The sequence below is a fragment of the Miniopterus schreibersii genome (assembly GCF_964146895.1).
Source record: "Miniopterus schreibersii genome assembly, chromosome: 22".
Classification (NCBI taxonomy): domain Eukaryota; kingdom Metazoa; phylum Chordata; class Mammalia; order Chiroptera; family Miniopteridae; genus Miniopterus; species Miniopterus schreibersii.
In genome coordinates, this window is record NC_138124.1 from 14,780,601 (window position 1) to 14,794,501 (window position 13,901).

Below are 13,901 nucleotides of genomic sequence, written 5' to 3' on the forward strand. Positions count from 1 at the left end.
GACAGCCTTGTATATTGGATCTATTTAACTCTAGGGCAACCTCATTACTTTTCTAGTTGTGCTGAAGAATGGAGAAGATGAACCCAAGGCTGAGACCCACCTTCTGTCCACTCCCCCCACCCCCCCAGGCAGCTGTGAGCGGAGAACCAGAGTCAGCTGCCAAGCGGGGCCTGTTTTTAGTACAGAGAAAAGAGGAAAGGGGTCTGGAGATGTTTAGAAGATGAAAACCAACACAGAAAGAAAAAATACTGATAACCTGAATCTATCAAGACATGATAACCCCCAAATGGTCAAAGAACCATGCTAGGAAATTCTAGGGGACCTCCAGGCCACTCGGGTGGTTCCCATAGAGTATTACCCAGTCCCTCCCACCACGGTGGCCCCGCTTGGATGGAGCCTGGGACAGAGACCTATGTGGCCTGAGGCTCCAGACTGTCCCTCGGCCTCCGGGCCCCAGCTGCCTCCTTCCCCCCGAGGGACAAACACAGCAGACGGTTTTGTGAAGAGATTTTAGTAGCTAAATATGGCACGATGTGTTCCAAAGGCGACATAAATTACAGTATGCAAAACATACTGACGGCTGAGGTAAAACACACTGTTCCTGCCTCACGTCACCGCGAGGGGAAACGCAGATACTTTTAAAAACATTTTGCTTATAAAAAAAAAAGAACGTCCCCTAGAAAGGCCTCCGGAGAGGGCTTGAGGCTCACCCTCCACCGCGTGGCCTGGGCGTCCGTCGGGGCGGCCGGGTGCGCGCTCTGCCCCGCGGTCCCACTACTTCTGGGCCAGGGCTTTGTCCAGGTTGCTCTTGATGGTGTCCAGGAAGTCCGAGGTGTTCAGAAAGTGTTCGTTTAGCTTCACGCTGCCGAGAGAACAGCACGCGTGTGAGGGGCAGATGCCCGAGTGGTGGCCCTGTTGCTCTTGGGCCCTGTGTCCTGGGAGGGGCATGGCCAGGCTACCTGCAGGTCCCAGGTCACCTGCAGCCCATTGCCAAAGGGCCGCAGCAGGAGCCTGGGAAAGTCGGCCTGTTCTTTTGCAGGTGAATGGGCAGCTGGGTCCAAGCTCTCCTGGGACAAGCTCGGGGATGGGTTCGGGATGGGGTGGAAAGGCTCTGAGCTGTAGCCTCAGGGCTGGGGACCTGTCCTGCCCCAGGCGGCTCCTGGAGGCAAGGCTGCCTCGGGAGGGGGCCTCTACTAAGTGTCCTGGGCTTCTTCCCACATGTCCCTGAGGTCCCGGAAGGCCAGCCCCACCCCTCCCTCCACCCAGGCCACGCACTTGCTGAGACCATGGATGCAGCCCGCCAGGTCCTTGGTCATGGCTCCGCTCTCCACCGTCTGAACACACACCTTCTCCAGGGTCTGGGAAAACCTGCAGGGGGAGGGGCAGAGTGAGACCCCGGCTGTGCAGGGTCTGGGCCCCGAACCTGCCCCGGGCCAGCTCAGGCCCTTCCTCTGCGCTCACCTGATGAGGTCCTGGTTTCCGTCCAGCTTTCCCCGGTGCTCCAGGCCTCGTGTCCAGGCAAAGATGCTGGCAATGGGGTTGGTGCTGGTGGGCTGGCCCTGGGGGCGGGGACAGCAGGGGGATTAAGAGCCAATAAGCCAATAAGGGATGCAAGCTGGTGGGTTCTGGGCTCCGGTGGTAGATGGTGTGGGCAGGCCCCCCACGCTTACCTTCTGGTGCTCCCGATAGTGGCGGGTGACTGTCCCATGAGCAGCCTCGGCCTCAATGGTCTTTCCATCGGGGCAGACCAGCACAGACGTCATCAGGCCCAGGGAGCCAAAGCCTGAAGAGTGGGAAGACCCACCTCTAAGCATCAGTGCCTCTCCTCAGACCACCTGGATGGAGCCCACCTCCCTTCTTGCTGTCACTCAACTTAGGACTCCACTCACCCACCCCCAGCTGTACCTGGGAGGACAGGAGCCGTTTCTGGTTTGTCACCCTCGTCGTGGGTCTCCAGGGCCCAGGACAGGGCAGGGGAACACTGAACGTGGCTATTGGCCTGTGAGCATACACCTGTGGCTTCACCTCTGAGTGTCCCAGAGCCCCGTGGCCCCCAGGTCCCAGGACCCCACAGAGTTCTGTGCACCCACCCAGCCTGGCTCGTGGCCAGGAGGCACATTCGAGCAAAAAGAATAAAGCCTGTTGCCAGCATTTCCCAGGGATCGCTTTATTCTCTGCTCTTTTCGGCTATGGAGAAGCTTCACGATATATTTCCAATTTCTCCCAGATCCATAAGTCAACCTTTTCTGTTGCCAAGGTCTCCTGGGCTTCCGAAGCACCAAAGTAAGAACTGTCAAGTCCCGCCTGGCCGGCGTGGCTCAGCGGTTGAGCGTCGACCTGTGAGCCAGGAGATCTCGGTTCGATTCCCGGTCAGGGCCCAGGCCTGGGTTGTGGGCTCGATCCCCTCGATCCCCTCGATCCCCAGCAGGGGGCGAGCAGGAGGCAGGTGATCAATGACTCTCATCATTGATGTTTCTCTCTCTCTCCCTCTCCCTTCCTCTCTCTGAAATCAATAAAGAAATATTTAAAAAAAAAATTGTTTAGTCCCAAAAAAGGAAAACTGAACAACTCCTCTGGAAAAACTGTCTACGAGTTTTTGCCGTTGGGGCAGGGAGCGGGGCGCCCCTTCTCCACGGTTCCCTGAACCTTCCCTGAACTCACCAATTCCCTATCTGTTTAGGGGTCATGGTCATGCCTTTCTCTTGTCTGCAGTCTTTGCAGCCTAGATGGGGATTGCTCTAGTAAGAGGACCACTGAACTTTTCCAAATAAAACCAAAGGTTTATAAAGCTTCGAGACCCTCTGCCTTCTCGTTGCAGCCTGGCCTGGGCTTCTCATTTGTCCTTCTCGGGAGCTGGGCCTCACCCACCTCACACAGCCTTGCTCCTCCTGCATTCTCTGTGCTCCACACTGCCTTCTCCCACCGTCTTCCCTGCACCCGTTACCCACGTAATTGGGCTATTTCTCACCGTTCCCCTCTAACAGCCTACCCAGGCTCTCCGCTGGAATCTGATTCACTTTTCGGGACACTGTAGGGCCTGGGGTCTTTTCTGCCTTCTCCGATATTTTCCTACCTCCAAAAGGCTTGCCGTGCAACCTAAATTCTCTGCGATGTAAAGGGCACCCAGTTGTGCTCAATCCTATGTTTGGTTCCACTGGAGCCAAACGTCCTTCAAATCTGGAGCCAAACCTACCAGTTGCTTGGCCCCTTCCTGGACAGGAACCTCAAGGCCAACACACCTAGCCCTTGAGAACTTGAATTCCTGTGTCCTTTCGCTTCAACGGGTGGCCTCAGTAATGCACCAGCCCAAACACTAAAGTGTGACGCTCACTCGGCTACCAGGGAGCTCCTGCCCCTTGCTGTCCACAGGGGGCTTTGCAATCAGCCGGCAAGCCCGAGGCCACTGCTGCTACACTGGAGTTTTCTACCAAAAGGGGTCTGAAAATGACCCCCAGCCAGAGAAGCCGAGCAACCCATCCCCGACAGGGAGCAGGGTGCTCCCGGCGTACCCTGGGCCAGGATGTCTGACTGCACGTCTCCATCATAGTTCTTGCAGGCCCACACAAAGCCGCCTGAAGACTTGAGGACCTGAGCCACCATGTCATCAATGAGCCGGTGCTCGTACCAGATTTTATTCTTGTCGAAGTCCGTCTTATAATGCCTGGAAGCAGAGGGGCCTGGTGTGGGAGGAGGGCAGGAGGCCGGCGGGCTGGGGATCCCTCTCCTGAGCCACCTTCCCGGGTAGGATGAGGCTGGGGGGTGTGGGGGTGGGGGACACAAGGGGAAGGGCTGTGACATCCCGTGAAGGGAGAGGCTGTTACTTGTCAAAGATGTCCTGGAAGATGTCCTTGAAGCGCCCGTCGTAGGCTTTCAAGATGGTGTTCTTGGTGCTCATGTACAGGGGCCACTTCTTCTGGATGGCATACTGGAAGCAGCTGTGCGCGAAACCCGAGATGGACTGCAGGGAGAGAGAGAGAGGTCCTGGCACCGTCCCCCAGGGGCCAGCCAGGCTCCACCCAAAAACAGCACCCCTCCCCTCCCCACGACCCTCTCTGGCAATCTGGGTTAATCCAGCCACCCTAAGCAAGCATCTGCTGTTTCTAGTGGCCCAGCCTCTCCCTCCTGGCTTCTGGGAAGAATCAGCCCCCCAGCTTTGCTTTGGGAAGCTACTTCCCCCTCTGCAATTCTTTTTTTGTTTTAATGTTCACCCGAGCATATGTTTTCCATTGCTTTTCAGAGAGACAGAGGGAGAAACATCGACGTGAGAGAGACACATCGATTGGCTGCCTCCTGCACGAGCCCTGACCAGGGCCGGGGATGGAGTCTGCAACCAAGATCCGTGCCCTTGGCCGGAATAAAAACCCGGGACCCTTCAGTCCCTGGGCTGTTGCTCTAACCACTGAGCCAAACCGGCCAGGGTCCCCTCTGCAATTCTTAGACCCCATGGCTAGGATGGGCCCTGTCTCTAGAGTTGACTGTGTGTCTGGCTCATCCGATCAGAGCTCTTCCTCTCTCTTGGGGGCCTTGGTGACTGGCTCAGAGGTAGTCGTGTGACTCAGGCTGGAACTTTTGCAGAAGCAGTCAAGCCGGCAGGGACCCCAGGCTGGGGGACAGGAGCTCGGGCTCCATGCACCTCACCTCACGCCGGCCTCACCTCGTCGGTGTTGTACATGCCCATGCCCACGCCGCCGGCGGGGAAGTTGAACACCTCCCACTCCTTGGCACCGCTGCCATCCTTTGGGGTGAACACCATCTTGAAGGTGCCGGCCCGGTCCGCCACAAAGTCCGTGGCCTTGTACTGCAGAGATATGAGAAGGTGGCTCAGGCCAGGGGCTCCACGCAGGTGGGGGTCCCAGGCCAGCAGACCCCAACTCCCGCCGGGGCCCACCTGGTCGCCGTGGGCGTGCCTGCCGATGGTGATGGGCTTGGTCCAGCCGGGGACCAGGCGGGGGATGTTTTTGCAGATAATGGGCTCCCTGAAGACGGTCCCGCCGAGGATGTTCCGGATGGTTCCGTTGGGGCTCTTCCACATTTTCTTTAGCTTGAACTCTAGGCAGGCAGAGATGAAGCGGCCCCATTGGGCCCCTTGTCTTCCAACCAAAATTTGAACCCCAAGCAACAACGCAGCCAGGTGAGGGTCCTAAAAAGTGATCCCTGGGGAAGAGTCTAGAACAGGGGTGGGGAACCTTTTTTCTGCCAAGGGCCATTTGGATTATTTATAACATCATTCGAGGGCCTTACAAAATTATCAACTTAAAAATTAGCTTTGAAAATAGCTCCTAGAGTTGTTGAATTTCGAGTCCTGTCTGCAGGACCAGACCTATACAGCCTGTGGGCCAGACGTTCCCCACCCCTGGTCCACAGTGCGAACGAGTGGGCTCCGGAATTACACTGCCTGGCTTCAGGGTCCAGCTCTACCACCTCTGTCCACGATGTTCCTTGTCTGGAAAATGGGGGTATGTACGTCCCAGGGCTCAGGGGAAAAAAAAGAAAACTTGCGAGAAGAGCTTAGCACCGAAATGATCCCAACACCTTAAGGTCAGTACAACCCGAAAGACAGGAGGCGGGGGGGGGGGGGTGTCTCAAATGCTTCCTCTGGGTCCCTGCTACTGTAGGGGGTAGAACTCCGCAAACTCCTACACCACGCTTTCTCGAACCTTCTGAACCTGGCCCCTCTACCCACACATCAGTGCCGTTTCATGGAAGCCTCAAGAGCAGCCCCCAGGACCAGGGGCCAGCAGCCAGTCCAAGCCTGGCGGGGGCACCTCTCTGAGGCGAATGGGCAGGGGAATGGGTTCTGGTCTCAGCTCCATCACTGTGGAAACGGAGGCCAGCGCCTTAAGCGCCCCTCCCCAGCCCCATCTACAGGGGTTCCCAGCCCACCCACCTCCCACGCCCCCGCACCTTCCACACGGGCCTCGTCAGGGGTGATGGTGGCACATTTGACAGCCACGCTGTACTTCTGGGTGGCCAGTGCGGAGTCGATGGTGACCTGGTCGTCCGTCTTGTCACGGTTCGGGAGCCCCAGGTCGAAATACTTGAGCTGGACGTCCACATGGGGCAGGATGAGCTAGGGACAGACAGCCAGGGCCAAGGCATCAGCCCATATCACTGCGACTCAGGGGCACGTGCTGGCTGTGGCAGGGGACACTCGGTAGGGCAGGGACGAGGGAGGGGCACCCATTCCTCCAAGGGGCCCCCCAGCTGGCTGGAGCCGGGGCTCTGGAGAGAGGCCGGCAGACCTGTGCCCCTTTCACTCCCTCGGGGAAGCAGGTTGGCACAGAGGGGGTCAAGATGGGCAGGACGCAGGGTCATCACCGGCATGAGACACAGACAGCTGGGGACAGGACCGCGGCTGCCCACCGGGGGACAGGTCCATCAGGAAGCTGGGTGGGGCCCAGGAGAGGAGCCCAGGGCCTGGACCTCCGCGTGGAAAGCCGGGCCCCCCTGGAGGAAACTACCTTTTCCTTGATGAACTGCCAGATAATACGGGTCATCTCATCGCCATCCATCTCCACCACTGGCTTGGCCACCTTGATCCTCTTGTCGGCATCTAGAAGGGGCACAGAGAGCGCCTGACGCCCCTGGGGAGGAGGGTCGGGGAGCCCCCCTCCTGCCCGCAGGACCCGCCAAGGAGAGAGCAGTGGTCAGCCAGGGCCCAGCCGTCCAGCGGTCACTCCCCTTCTGCTGGGGCAGCTCTCGGATGCCTCGGGGACCTGAATCCCACCTGCCCCCCCACTGGGTATGGCCAGTCAAGAGGATGCCAGCCTGGGCCAGTGAGATCTCCTCCCCGGGACTCTGAAGGCGGAGGAGAGAACACAGGGAACCAGGGCCAGCTGGGGCCCCCTTGTCCAGGAGCAAGTCCAGGGAGGCCGCCCCAGGGGCTGCTCCACCTGGTTCCCCGGAATCCCCGCTAATCCGATCCACGCAGTTCTATGAAGCTACCTTGTGTTTTGCTTTGTTTTAAATATGTTTTTATTGATTTCAGAGAGGAGAAGATAGAGGGAGAGAGAGAGAGAGAAACATCAATGATGAGAGTCATCAGTCGCCTGCCTCTTGCTCGCCCCCTGCTGGGGATCGAGCCCACAACCCAGGCCTGTGCCCTGAGCGGGAATCGAACTGTGACCACTGAGCCACGCCGGCCGGGCCCCCCTGTGTGTTTTTCCAATAACATCCTCTCAAAGCCGACCAGTCACTCACTCGGTCTGTTGCTTGCAACCTGAGAACCTGACTAAGTTGCCGTTGAGGAGAGAGCGTGTTAACACCTCCTCGGTGCTAGACAGTGTACCCCGCACTTCACACGATTCCATTCAGCCCTCCAGCCCCTCCCCGAGGGAGTATCGTTACCTCCACTCTCAACGTGGGGAGGCTGAGGTTCCCGGCCGCCTGCCGGCGGCGACAGTTTGAGGATTTGTACCTTGCAGGAGGGCACCTGGGAAGGGACCTCGAAAGCGGTCTGAGTGGCTCAGGTCGGCCAGTCCTGCCAGAGAGGCATCTCTCAAAAAGAGCGCCACATTTCCCAGACACTCTTCCAGTCCAGCTGCGATTCACATTTTTAACATTTTGGGGAAGTAACTCCTGTGATAAATTAGGAGCGGTATTAAATATGCAAGGATTTTTTAAAATATTGTTTTATTGATTTGAGAGAGAGAGGAAGGGGAAAGGGAGAGAGAGAAACATCAATCGGCTGCCTCCTGCGCGCTCCCTATTGGGGATCGAGCCCCCAACCTGGGCAAGTGCCCTGATGGGGAATCGAACTCATGACCTCCTGGTTCGTGGGTCAACAAAGCTCAACTGCTAAGCCACACTGGCCGGGCTAAATAGGTATATTTATTTACTATATCCCCTAAGCTTTTTACAATTCCTACACTTTACTTAGAAAGTCGATACATTTTAACTTCATATATTTTTAATTTATTGTTGAAAGTATGACAGATGTCCTCTTGTTTTCCCCATTCACCCCCTTCGCCAGGCAGAATACACATATAATGGACTATTACTCAGCCTTGAAAAGGAAATCTTGTCTCATGCCACAACATGGATGAACCTTAAGGACACTAACTGAAACAAGCCAGTCGCCAAAAAAAGACATATACAGTACGATTCTCCTTATATGAGGTGCCCAGAGGGGTCAACGTCACAGACACAGAAAGCAGAATGGTGGTTGCCAGGGGCTGGGGGCGGGGGGAGCCGGGAATTGTTGTTTAATGGGTATAAGGATTTCAGTTTTGCAGGATGAAAAAGCTCCAGATGTTGGTTGCACATAATGTAAATATACTGAAAACCACTGAACTGCAGACTTAAAAATGGATAAGATAGAAATTTCTGTTATGCCTTTGTACAATAAAACATAAGAAATAAAAATTAATTTAAAAAATTAAACCAGTTAAAAAAAAAACACCCTCAGGAGATTGTACATAAAAAATCCAGCCTCTCTGGTGAAGGGATTGAGGACAGATTGGTGGTTACAGAACAGTCACGGGGACGTAAAGTACAGCACAGGGAACATAGTTAATAATATTGTAATGACTATGGATGGTGCCGGGTGGGGCCTGGAAATATCAGGGGGGACACTTTGTAAAGTGTATGATTGTCTAACCACTATGTTGTACACCTGAAATTAATGTAAAATAATATTGAGTGCAAACTGTAAGTGAAAATAAAAATTTTAATTTAAAAAAGTAAAATGAAATACACGAAAATTAAGAATAGAAAAAAAAAGCTGGGCCGGCGTGGCTCAGCGGTTGAGCATCGACCTAGGATCCCGGAGATCTCGGTTCGATTCCCAGTCAGGGCACAGGCCCGGGTTGCGAGCTCGATCCCCAGTAAGCGGTGTGCAGGAGGCAGCTGATCCGTGATTCTCATCATTGATGTTTCTCTCTCTCTCCCTCTCCCTTCCTCTCTTTGAAATCAATAAAAACATCATAATAATTTTTTTAAAAGAATAGAAAAAAAATCTAGCCTCTTTTGAAGAATTAATTGCTTTCAAACTGAGCTCATGGCATGGGGGGGCTGGGCTGAGCAGCCTCTCTCCTCATGCCAGGCCTGCCACGTGCCCCCAGAGCACCCCAAGACATCGGATCGGAGTTTCAGACCTTGTCTGTTGTCCAGCCAATATTTGGTAAAGACACTCCCATCGTCTGCTCCACTGGGAGACAAGTGGTAACAAGCAACCTAAAATCCCAGGAACAGCTGCAGGGCCTCCCCGAAAGCCTCCAAGGGACACCCTGAGATCTTCAGATGAGACGTTGCACAAACACTGTCCTCTGGGCCAGAGCGTGGGATGCGGTTACAGCAGTCGCAGGAGGCCCGTTAGGCCAACTGTCCTCCCCGTGCAGGGCTCCCAGCGCCCAACACCCAGTAAAGATCTCAAACCTGTCCCCCAGTTTTCAGGACCTGCCTGCTGCTGCGAGCTTAAGGCTCAAGGTGCCCCCAAAGCCAGCCGCACCCATGATAACTGCTTCTGCCACATTCCAGGCAGCACAGCTCAGCAGAATGTGGAGCCCTAATTCCAGAGACATTCTAGTATTTTCCCTCCCTTTCGCTCACACCCACATCCAAATCATCAAAAAAATCCTACCGGCCCTAGGCGGTTTTGCTCAGTGGTCAGAGCCTTGGCCCGAGGACTGAAGGGTCCCGGGTTCAATTCCAGCCAGAGGTTGCAGGCTCGATCCCCAGCCCTGCATGCAGGAGGCGACCAATCGACGTGTCTCTCTCACATCCATGTTTCTCTCTCTCCCCCTTCCACTCTCTCTGATAAGCAATCAAAAAAGTATCCTCAGGTAAAGATTAAAAAAACAAACAAAAAAACCTCTACTGGCTCTTTCTGGGAAATGCATCCAGAATCCAACCACTTCTCCCCTCCCCCAGGGCCACACCCAGGTCCCAGCCACCAGCCTCTCTTGCCAGGTGATGCCTCCTCCCAGGTCCCCGAAGCCAGAATGACACTCCTCTCAAAACCCTGGAAAGCCTCTCCTTTCACTCGGAGTAAGGGCCGAGGTCCTCAAAAACAGCCTGCCAGTCCCCCATCCATGGCCCCACGACCTGGCCCATCTGTCACCCACCGAGGTGCAGTCTGAGCCTCACGCACCCAAGCTTTCCTCTCTGCACCTGCGTGCCCCTCCACCATGGCCCTGACCCCTGCACTTCTCTCTTCCCTCGACGACTCAATGGCCTGTTTCTTCTGCTCCCTCAGGGCATCTTCCAGCACCTTCTCCTCTGGCCACCCTAACTCAAACTTTCGCACACACCTTTCCATGTTCATTCTGCTGTTACCCTATATCAGAGTAGCTGACTTCTGCCTTATTTATTATCTGAATTTAAGCTCCATTAAGGGCACAAAGCTGTGCCTCTTATCCCCAGCTCTGCCCCTGGCACCTTGCATGGTCCCTGGCACACCGGAGAAGCACAATATTTGCTGAAGGCATGAATGAACGTCAATTTGCTTATGGTCAGTTCCGTCGGCTGCCCTGCCTTCACCTCCTGTGTGGCCGGTGACTTCTCACAGCCAGACTGCACCAGACCATCAAAAAAATATACACAGTGGCCACTCTGCCAGGCAATGGGCTCCATCCTCCGGAGAAATTCACAATTTATAGTGTGTTAATATTTGCGATCTGTTGGTAGTATTTTAAACCTGAGTTTGCAGGAGTATAAAGTCCAGGGCAGGCCACAGAGCCTGGGTCCAGGAATCAGAGAGCGGTTTCCGGCTCATACCCTAAACGGAATCAGCAATCAGCACACGAGGCCTCAACCTCACAGACGGGATTTGGGGGCAGGATCCCAGGTTTTCCAGAGAGGCCTTTCCTCAAAACCTACTGGTCGCTAAACACAACCGCCCAAAACAGCTCTGAAGCGGCCGCTGCGGTCTTATCTGATGTGGCTGAAACAGGGCTCCGTGGAGAACACGTAAGAACTCTACCGGTGGGTTTGCAAAACCTTGAACAATCGTTAAATAATTTGCCCTGTGACAGCGGGCAAGTCACCAGGATCTGAGGCATTCAAGGGCAGCTGAGAAAATGAAGAAGTTCCCACGCCAGGAGTGGAGCAAAGGAAGGCTAGATAAGTAACGCTCCCACGGAGTGGCAGGCAGAGCCCACCCTCACTCGCATCCCCCAACTCCAGCTTATCAGAACCACACGAGCAGTCGCTGGAGGCTTATGAGTGGCAGAACTACCAAGAGACACACGTGGGGATTACCAGGCAGCAAAGACACGGTGTTTTAGCCCAAAAATACTCTTTCCTTGTCATCAAGGGGAATGCCAACTAGTCTGTCGCTCGCTGGCAGCGTGGCCAGGTATCAAGCCAGCAGACGTCACCACTGAATAGTTGCACGTCCAACTCAAACAGCAGGCATTCTTCTGATCAGTAACCAGTGTACTTGGAAGGCCTCCTGGAAGGACCTGCAACTGCTTGCTCTTTTTATGTGCCACCCAAATTCAGGCCCCCAAATGCTTTTTGTTTTTTTGTTTGTGTGCATGTGTGTGTGTGTGTGTGTGTGTGTGGAGGGGCGGGGTGTCTCTTCCTTTTTAAAAATATTTTTTTAAATTGATTTTTAGAGAGAGAAGACAGGAGAGGGAGAGAGAGAGAAACATCAATGTGAGAGTGAAACACCAACTGGCTGCCTCAGGCCCGCCCCCTACTGGGGATCCAGCCAGCAACCTGAGCATGTGCCCTGACCGGGAATCGAACCTGCAACCTTTCCAGGCCAGGGGGACATCCGACCAACTGCCCCATGTAGGCCGGGACCCTTCATTAATTTTATTTATCATCCATGCAGAATAAAAGGGAGAATTGGAGACCGTATCTAACTTGCCCCCTATGTTGCTGAAGGAGGAGCCCTCTGGGAAACTTGGAGTCTGGGGGCACTTGGAGCCTTGGGATCGCAGGTCTGACCCTTTAGAGACAAATCCTAGAAGTTCCAAAGCAGAAATGCCCTTTCTCCTTGGCAGGTTGGGGGCAGATGTGTGTGTGTGTGGGGGGGGGGGTGCTGTGCTGGGGCCCAAGCTCTAGTCAGCTGCTCCCACACTGGGTTAAAGATTACCTACACTGGCAGGAAAGCCAGGGCACCCGCCCCCCCCCTCACTCTCCTGGCTCAACCCCTAGGGGCTCCTGGCCAGGTCAGGAGAGGGGTTTCCGTGACAACAGGCATCAGACAGACAGGGCCAAGGGACCTACACGGTTCCCCGGCCACGCGTGGCTGGCGATGGAGAGCCAGGGCGCAGGCAGTGCCCGCAGAGCAGCAGGGCCAGCGGCCTACATCGGTCATGGAGGCCCCGGCTGCGCCCTGCTTCTCAGGACCCCGACCTCTGCTAAGGAGCTAAGGAGCTCAGGGGCCCCCCCAGGCACTGGGAACAAAGCGCAAGGGGCCGGCGCGCGGGCCAACGGAGAGGGCCCAGGAGGGCGCCTCAAGCGCGGCGGCAAGGAGAAAGGGGGCAGTCGGAACAAAGGGGGCAAGACGAACAGCACGCTCCTCCAGCTGTCGCGTAAAAGGCTCCAAAAATAGCCGGCGGGGGCCTGGCAGCCACGAGGGGTTCCAGCGCGCACGGCTGGAAAGGAAGGGGAAGTGGATGCGCCCCCCACCCCCACCCCCTTGCCTTTGTCTGAGCGAGAAACAGCTCGCGGCCCCCGCTCGGCTGCTCGTCTCCATCCAGGGTGGGCGGGGTACCACCCCCTGCACCCCATAGGGCCTCATCCGGAGCGCGAGGCAGCCTGGAGCGCCCCCTTTCCACCCCGCCGGCTCTGCGCGCCCCCCCTCCTGCGCGCGCGCACAGGGCCGCGGGGTTGGCATCGCCCGGAGCCACCAGTTGCCACAGTCCTTCAAGTCCCCACCACGGCGCCTGGACGCTGGGGGGCAGGACACGGCGCAGCCAGGCCGTCCCCGGCTCTCCGTGCGCGCAGCCCCGCGGCCCCCGGAGGGCGAGCGCCCGGCTCGCGCTCCCCGATCCCCCCGCCCCGAGGCCGCCACGTCGCGCACCCGCTCGGACACCCCCCCCCCGCCCCCGCTCCCGCGCCCCGGGGGACTCACAGTGGCGCCGCGGCTGCTCCTGCAAGTTGGGGGGTGTCAGGGCTGCGGGCGCCCAGGCCGGCCCCGAGCCCGAGGCCCTGCCGAGCGAGCGCACGACCCGCAGGTAGCCAGCCATCCCGAGCAGGCACGATCCGAGCGCCGGCCGCTGCTCCCGCTGCCTGGCGGCCGGGTGCCCAGACCTGGGCGCGGGGCGCGCAGGCACGGCCGGGGCGGGGCCCGGGGGCCGCCACCCCATTGGGCCTCGCGGGGAGGAGGCGGGACCGGGCCGGGCGGGACCCGCCCCGCACGCAGGGCCGCGCGTCGCCGGCATCGCGGGAAGCGGCGCTGGACCCGCGCCAGGGCTCGGGCGGGACCCCCCCTCCCCCCGCACCCTCCCCGGGGGCGCGCGCTGGAGGCTCAGGGGAGCCGCGCGCCCCTCTCTGCAGGACTACAGGGTGTCAGCTGCCCGCACAGCTTCAACCCCCCAAAAAAGGCAAATCCGGGGAAGCACCTGCGTCCTTCGCGTTTGCCGGGCCGAACCCCAAGGCGCGTTCGCCCAGGGCGCAGTCTGCGCTCTTGGACGCGGGCCGCGGGCACGTCGGGGCTCCTCAGGGTCGCCCTCAGCCCCTCCTCTCCCCTCCACGGGTGGGCTAGACCGGCTGGGGCGCCCCTCTGCGTCTCACCAGAGGTCAAGCTGCGAGTCCCCGGAGTCGTTCGGCGGAGCCAGAGCCTGTCCCGCAGCGGACAGACGGGGGGACTTCTCCCAGCCGCAAGGCCTGGCCGCCCAGCGGGCCTGAAAGGCTGGGCGCGCGCTGTGCCCAAGGACAACCAGCAGAGGCTTCCAGATGGGGCTCAGCGTGCCTCCTGGGCTGAACACACTCAGCGTTTACCCAGG

The 13,901-nt window shown here is 57.4% G+C and overlaps 1 protein-coding gene across 1 annotated transcript; it reads right to left on the reverse strand.

Moving 5' to 3' along the window:
- Positions 1–495: 495 nt before the first annotated feature.
- Positions 496–13,231, reverse strand: IDH2 (isocitrate dehydrogenase (NADP(+)) 2). Its single transcript, XM_081124530.1, has 11 exons — positions 13,028–13,231; positions 6,462–6,553; positions 5,905–6,070; positions 4,889–5,049; positions 4,655–4,798; positions 3,822–3,958; positions 3,510–3,661; positions 1,671–1,783; positions 1,462–1,559; positions 1,276–1,368; positions 496–862 (listed from the first exon to the last, which is right to left on the reverse strand). The coding sequence occupies exons 1-11, from the start codon at positions 13,140–13,142 to the stop codon at positions 775–777; spliced, it is 1,359 nt and encodes a 452-aa protein (XP_080980656.1). The 5' UTR covers positions 13,143–13,231; the 3' UTR covers positions 496–774.
- Positions 13,232–13,901: the final 670 nt, after the last annotated feature.

What these genes read in the sequence shown, in the direction of transcription:
- IDH2 (XM_081124530.1), bottom strand. Translation starts at nt 13,142, where the DNA reads ATGGCTGGCTACCTGCGGGTCGTGCGCTCGCTCGGCAGGGCCTCGGGC. An exon ending in GGCAGTTCATCAAGGAAAAG is followed by an intron (nt 6,071 to 6,461) that starts GTAGTTTCCTCC and finishes GTCTGTCCCTAG; the next exon opens with CTCATCCTGCCCCATGTGGA. An exon ending in GGAAACCAGGACCTCATCAG is followed by an intron (nt 1,369 to 1,461) that starts GTGAGCGCAGAG and finishes CTCCCCCTGCAG; the next exon opens with GTTTTCCCAGACCCTGGAGA.